The sequence below is a fragment of the Labrus mixtus genome, chromosome 16 (genome assembly GCF_963584025.1).
Source record: "Labrus mixtus chromosome 16, fLabMix1.1, whole genome shotgun sequence".
NCBI classification, from domain to species: Eukaryota; Metazoa; Chordata; class Actinopteri; order Labriformes; family Labridae; genus Labrus; species Labrus mixtus.
In genome coordinates, this window is record NC_083627.1 from 25,169,485 (window position 1) to 25,177,072 (window position 7,588).

At 41.7% G+C, this 7,588-nt stretch overlaps 1 protein-coding gene across 2 annotated transcripts in view; it reads right to left on the reverse strand.

The window, feature by feature from the left end:
* The window catches only part of runx1t1 (RUNX1 partner transcriptional co-repressor 1), a 57,436-nt gene extending 54,011 nt beyond the window's left edge, over nt 1-3,425 (reverse strand). Inside the window, exon 1 of one of the 2 annotated variants that reach the window (XM_061059799.1) lies at nt 2,876-3,425. In XM_061059799.1, coding sequence (XP_060915782.1) covers nt 2,876-2,903 — 28 coding nt within the window. In that variant the 5' untranslated portion in view covers nt 2,904-3,425. The remainder of the gene's footprint in view (nt 1-2,875) is intronic. The other variant, XM_061059798.1, reaches the window with a different exon arrangement.
* Nucleotides 3,426-7,588: the final 4,163 nt, after the last annotated feature.

Consider the following 7,588-nt stretch of genomic DNA (forward strand, 5'->3'; position numbering starts at 1 on the left):
TGGTAGACAGTCATCTCCCAAGACTGTTTATGCCAAATAAACTGAAACAAAACATGACATGTACATTTCCATGGTTCCATACATTTTAGTGCTGGATCCTCCAGCCTTGGCTGTCAGAATAGTTGATTCTATGAGTGAGCAGAGCCTTATAACTGATACAGGAATACATGCAGGGGCTCCCCTGATGTAGCTGATGTATAACTCTGTTGAGTTATCATCATGTACCCAGTGTACAGCAATCCTGGACTGCATCCAAATGTCTGTGTGTAATTCTTAAAAGAAGTGCTTTGTAATTACATCACAACGCTGGAGCCTAAAAATTATTAAAGCGGGAAATATCACTGAGTATTTTCCCTCTGAAATAAATAGTCATTCATTGTTTGAGGCTATGATCTAAAAGCTGTATTTGGATGTAAAATAAAAATCCAGAAAGCTATCATCAGTGAAAGGCATCAAAAAGCACTGGGCAACAGAAAAAAAAAGAAAATAATCAGTTAAGTGTCTGTGTGTGTGTTAACTGCATGCAACATTGTGTCACTATGCAGACGACCACAAGCTCTACTTTTCAGAATCACCTTTTTTTATCTGCCAACCAGGGACATATTTGTCTTTGTGTGTGTTTCTGCACCCGTTTGTGTGCGTGTGAGGGCTAGAATAAAATGGTTGCCATCATTTTTGCAAGGCCATATCCATGTCTGTGAGCAGTGGTCTGATGCATTTGACCCTACAGCCTGGGAGCTGGGGGAGGGAGGGAGGGAGAGAGAAAGAGGAAGAACAGGTGTGAGGCAGGCTGGTGGCTGGGCAGATGGCCCCTGGAAGTGCTAGAGCTGATGCTGCTGCAACGCCTGGACCAGAGAGAGTATGCAGCTAACGTTCATATAAGTCTGTTTATACAGCGTACATGGAAACACACACGATCATGTGCAACCACACACAAGCACACGCACACAAACACAGTGATAAACTGCAAACAGCACTTATCATTTACCCCCCCCAAACCTCCCTCCATCAACAGCTCTGTTTACCTTTCATTTACTCCTTCTACCCCTCTGACTCTTCTGTCTCTCTCTTTATCTCTGTAAACACACACACTCCAGGTAATAGTCTTTCAGTCAAGTCACTACTTAAATAGAAGTCCTAGTGGTTAAAGAATGAGGATGACAAAATATATGACTGCAAAGGTAACCAGTCCAAACTAAATGATTACTGCAGTAAATAATCAACATAACTTCCTCATATCAACAAAATAAAATACAATACAGTGACTCTTTTTCATGAATTTAATTAACCTGATATGAATGGTTCTAGCCCATTGTTTCATTTGTTCTTGTTGTTTTGCAAACCTTCAATCAATGCAAATTAAACAATTTTCCTTTTTTGACTTTGACCAAATCTGAGGGTCACGCTTTAAAGAGGAGTTAACAACCACCCTCTTAGCGCCTAAAAAGCTTGCCATGGGACTATTCGCCATGCGTACAAGATGCCCAAAAGCCCTGCAGGTTTCCAGCAGATATTTTCTTCCCTCTCTAATCCAAGTCGTGAGAAACAGTCGGGCATGGACAGCATGTTGTGCCCCAGCAGCCTCCCTTCCTAACCCGCATGTCTGTCTGCTATGCTCCTCTGTCGGGGTAAAAAAAAAAAAAAAAAGATTCCTCACTGGAGCAAAATATAGCCCGAACCCTTTAATTTTAACAAAAAAAAAAAAAAAAAGATGATGTTTTTTTTTCTTCTTTCGGTTATGTGATGATGACAAAGTCGCAGCGGGTGGAGATGGAAACTTCACATGGATTTGAGAAGATGCGTTTGACAGTTGTGACTGAGCTCCGGAGGATGTTTTCAAATGCAAACTCTGAAATGCAAAGTGTGCCTCAAAAAAGGGAGGAGATGGAGAAGAAGAGGAGCAGAGGGATGGCAAAAGCTTCCCACCGAAAATTGCTAAAATCAACAGGCACAAAATCTTATTAAAGAAAAAAAAAATCATTTTGTAGTTTCTTTTATAAATAAGTGAAAACGTGTAGTAAAAGTTACTCATATTCTTGAAACAAAAGTAATTCACCTGGTATTATTTCAATATCTGATGATGAACCCGCGTGCTCTCAGCCATCGGTGGCACTTCACTATCTAACCCCGCGTCGTGGTGTGGAGATACAAGGCTGGCTGTAAAACTGATAAAAACAAGTGTCCGTGCATTCTGGGGATTATCAGCTGATGAGAGAGAGAGTTAAACTGTTCGAAAGGGAGTCGCAAACCCTTCACAAAACATTTCTCCATGCAGTTTGATGCCCGGGCATTGTATTTCTTATGGATTCAGAGACAGCTACAAGTTGGTGTCAACATTTCAACAAACCGAAGCAAAATTTAATGGAAACCTTGAATGAATCAATGACAGTTCCTTGTGTTATTGTAAATGACGGGGTTGGTTTAATTTACGTTTTTACGTTTTGAATCATTTGTTCAACGATTTTATTTTATTTGAGGCTGATCTTGAGGCAAACATTGAAAACAGAAAATCACTTTTTTGCGGAGTGTCTATCTTCCGTTTTGTGAAACCATAACGCGCAGTATTGCGCACAACACAGACTCGCATTGTTCGCTCCTGCAACAGATTTGTCAGCGCAGTTGATCATATGGACAATAATATGCAATCAAATGAATTGAAAGGGAAAACGCAAAAACGCGTGAGGTGTTTTTATAAAGATGTCGCTCTGGAGAAACACATCTTTTTCTTACTGTAGGTTCACAAGTGAAACAAAGCATACATCATAAACACTGGTTCGTTTGCTATTTGATTGTTTGCCAGTGCACTGAACAGTTAGCCAATGTGTAATTTGGTTAAGTAGCCTATAGTGTGTATAGAAAGAAAGAAGCCACTTACACTGAAAAGATGCAGAAATTCCCACCATGCGGCACGTTGATGTGAGAGGGCTAAATAATTTCCAGTCCTTTTGACTCGGCGCGAGGTCCCCTTGACGATCCGCTGGTATCGGGGAGACAAACGCAGCAGAGTCCAGACAGCTTACAGGGGCTACTTCCAGAGGCTTGAAAATGTGAGTCAAACTCCGACAAAAGAAGGAGAGGGGCGGCTCGCAGTTGCAGTAGTGTGGTGATCAGTCACTAGAGAGAGTCAGGATGGGAGAGCCAGGATTCTTGCAAAGGCGCAGAGCCGGAAAGGAGGAGAGATGATGGAGAGGGAGGATGCAGAAGAGCGCAGAGCACTCGTCTGATTCTTTCCCCGTCTTTACGCACTTCCCTCCAAAAAAAATCCTTAAATCCTTGAGTCAGACTAGGCTAAAGAAATCGCTTTTCAAATTCGAGGAAAATTCATCCACACACCCTCGGCCATTGGGCTCCTTGTTTTCTGCTTCTCCGTTGGCGTGGGGATGAGGAGTAGCAGTGGTCTGCCTCCAGTCGGCGGTGCGCAGCAGAGCCAGGTGGCGGTGGGCGGGACTGAAGTGCTGCCGAAGAGGAGGAGGGGGAGGCGACTGGGCAGCAGGCAGCATCTGTGTGTCCTAAAACAGGTTGGAAAAAAAGCAGGGTCAGGTCACGTCGAAGTGTTGTCTACTGTGCCAGTGGCTGCCGAAGCTTTTTCACATCAATGGCTCAGGGAGATTACGCCCAAGGACACAAGAGAGTATGCCATCACATAATAAGGATTGAGTTACATTTGGTCAACTCTATAGACTTTTCTAACATTTTGACTTGGGAAATAATTAGACATTTTCCTTTACATCTCTTGTTCCTTATCGCAAAGAGGTGATTCCAGTCGAAAGACTCACAACCTCACATAATGCATTAGTTTATCAAAACATGTTTTGCCTTGGACCCCCTTGGGTTTCCTGATGGACCTTAAGTGAAGCCATGGGCCACGTTTTGAGAACCAATTGTATTGACAGCAGTGGAGTGTCATGGACAAGATCCAGTCAGCTGGGTGCTTAAGTAGCTGTTTGGCTGTTGTTAGTGCACACGTGTGTATGTGGGTGTGTGGGGGTTGATTGTGTGGATGTATCTGCAAAAAAAGTAGGACTCTGTGTGACTTGTCTGCACTAAAATACAAACACACAGACACACACCAAAAAAGCATGTTGTATCTGTTTCTTTCTCTCAGCTGAAAAAGGCAAAGGCCTGCAGTAACCTAAGGCAAACACTTTCCCCCGACCATCTGGAAGTCATCTCGCCCGCAGAGCCAGTGAGAGCTCAGAGCAGAAGCTACATTTGCAACTCGCTGATAACAACTGGTCCACTTGAACTGCATGGGTGAACATGTCATGCACCACAGCCTGTTCAGAACATCTCATCAACTAAAATATAACTTCTATTCTAGCATTACAATATAAAGGTATACAATATGATATGATACACCAGAATACGGTACGACGCGATACGATATGTACAATAAGACAGAAAACGTTATGATGTGATGGGATACGATACAATCTGATACGATTTGATACGATACACTCCACACACAATTCACACACATTTGTACACGTTTATCATTGTTGTGATAAAACTTCACAATCTTGAAAAGCGTGTAATTCACACACATTGGTTTATTCATACCAATATTTTGGAAATGTAAATAAAACAAGAGTAAAGCAAAGAGGGAACCTATTCAAAGATGTCAAATACAAAATTCCACACTGAATAAACATGCATGATTGAAAAAGAATAGAGTTGAGTAATTGACACTTTTAAATTACTGCACATCATCTACTATTCAACAACGCATCCATATGTGCAATTACAATTATCTTAAAACCCCAAATATCCAAAGACAATTTAGCTATTACAAGCTTTACCTTAAAAAAACAAAACATTTTTGTACTGTGTCTTAACAAGAATAATATTTCTGTTGTGAACATTTTTGCTGTTGTCTGATTGTCATGGTTACGATTAATAACTGCAAATTGTATGGTTTCTAACTTTAGACCAAAAATTGCTACATTTCATTCTATGTGTTTTAACCCAAAATGAATAAATACAGTAATCTACTTTACCCAACTCATGGGGCACTAAAAAGCAGAATGCTATCTGGTGCCTTTGTCTGTCTTACTGTACAGTATATGTAACACACAAGGAGGATTGGTAGCACACCATCAGCATGGAGCTCATTGTTCCCTCAATGCAATCTCCGTGGGGAAAAGATGATGCCATTAATGGCAATTGTTTGCAACACCGCCATTGTGTATTTCTCTTTTACTCTATCCTCCTGTCTCCCTCTCATCTCCCCCTGTCTCCCGATGAGTGGAGGGGGTTGCAATGTGTTCTCAAAGGGATATACGGATAGATAAAGTCTGTGGCATTCTCATGAGCACGGAGCAAGGACTCAGTGCTCTACTTCCATTTTCCAGTCAAGGTCCTTTTGTCGTTCTCTGACAAAGGCAGCGAGACCTCTCATCCTATGCAGGATGTGTGAATAGATACAGCAAGGAGCAGGTGATGGATAGATGGAGGAAATATTGCTATGAAGAAAGGGAAAGGAAATGAACGTATATGATATGAAATGAGAAAAGATGTGAAGTTAGTGGGGAGTAGTCATCTGATTCACACTTGTGAAATGTAACCTGACGTGGTCAGAGATAAACAGCGGGGCCGCGAGGATGCCGTCACTCCACGCCCAATTATTCCCTGAGACCTACTTCTCTCATGACAATCACAGCAAAACATCTTGACGGCCGGAGGCACAAGTATAGGCGTTGAGGAAACCTGCAAGGGAAAAGAGAATAGGGCAATAACCGTGTCTGTGTGTGTGTGTGTGTGTGTGTGTGTGTGTGTGTGTGTGTGTGTGTGTGTGTGTGTGTGTGTGTCCTGTGATAAAGGTGCGTGAGAGCAGGAAACACACAGTGCCTGTTTTTGCTGCAGGGGTTCCTGGAAGTCAGCCGCCCAGTGTGATAGGCAGCATACACACACACACACACACACACACACACAGGATACCTCGCCTCTGAAAAGGAAAAACATGCTGCGTCTGATACATGTGTACACAGACAAGCAGACTTCCTGCATTTTCCTACCTACTGGGCGGCCACCTGTGACACAGTCTCTCACACTCACACACACACGCACACACCCACACACACACACACACACACACACACACACACACACACACACACACACACACACACACACTTGCACACACACTCATACTACACTCAAAGCTACAAAGCCAGAATGAGACGAATATAAGTCGAGTGTTGACTGTAAACAAGTACCGTTCAAACCCTTGTAATTATCTGGCATTACATCAACATTGCCTGAGGCCATCCTTTAACCATCAGCATCATCAACCACACAGGTGATAAAGACAACAGGATAAGAGAGTTTACTAAAGTTAAAAAAGTTGTGTTACTTTGTGCTGTGTTTTTTTTCTCTAATCTAAACATCCACCTTTACTCAGCTCCTCCTTATCTGCTCAAACCTGTTTTCCAAACACCTGACCTCCCGGCTGCCACCTGTACACCTTTCCCAGCCTCCCCAGTCTATATCCAGCTCATTCCCATTTTTTCTTGAATGCATTTTAAAAAGGAATGGTCTTAGTCACCTGTACAATGTTGATTTTGGGCCATCAGCGTGTACATATGATGCTCTCATTTAGTTCTACATTATGAGCAGTGGTACAACAAAAAGAAAGAAACACAGTATGTGTTTCAGTGTTATTGGACTATGCTTGACCAGCCATCTTTACATTGAGAAGCCTGGGTTGTTAGCACCAAGTAACAAAAACTAAAAGGCTTCTAAAACTCTAAGTACCAGTTTATATCATATATGTAGTGAAACTGTAACAGTGCCCTTTAAAAAAAACTTAGATGAATAGAATGCCCAAAAGATTCAAGTTCACAGATTTCAAACAGATGTTGCATCTTGTTCCTCTGTCAAGTGCAGCACAACTTTATGTTATACAATACTAACATTCTTGTTTGGTTTAACAAGGTCTTGTAAAATAATCCTAAAGTCCAGTTCCCTATGAAAATTGTTAACAGAAATACATCACATCAATCAGTGTTGTATTTTGCAAATGACGTGTGTTTGGAACAGAGGACATTCTGATCCAAGAGGAAGATCATGGTGAGGAACTCATTAAGGTTATATCCAAGACTTGATGAATCTGCAACAGAAAAAATAATGAAATCAATCAAAGTAGCACTGATGCAGACCCGCAGAGCCAGTTTGATGAGAGAAAAAAACATGGGCTTTATTGAATGCCCTCACAAGGTTAATTGGTTACAATGAACCCACTGACACACTCAGACTTTTTGTGTCCTTGGATTCAGCATCTGAATTATTTGGAGGTATTTTTGGTTAACTTTGGAATATTTCTGCCACATTCCACGGCTTTTTGAGTGCAATTAAAATCCACATATGCACTGAACTGAAACAAAAACTACTTCTTCCTGTCACAAAATATTCAGATATTCAAATATGATATGGAATGCATTATTCCACAACTCCCAGAGACAGTAAATCCTTAACTCTTCTTTGATAGAGATGGAAAAGGATTTGGGAGATGGAGGAATATAGAGACAGAGCCGCATGATGGGATAGCATCTGCAGTGCAGCATCTTACGCAGGTAAAATGTCTGGAGAG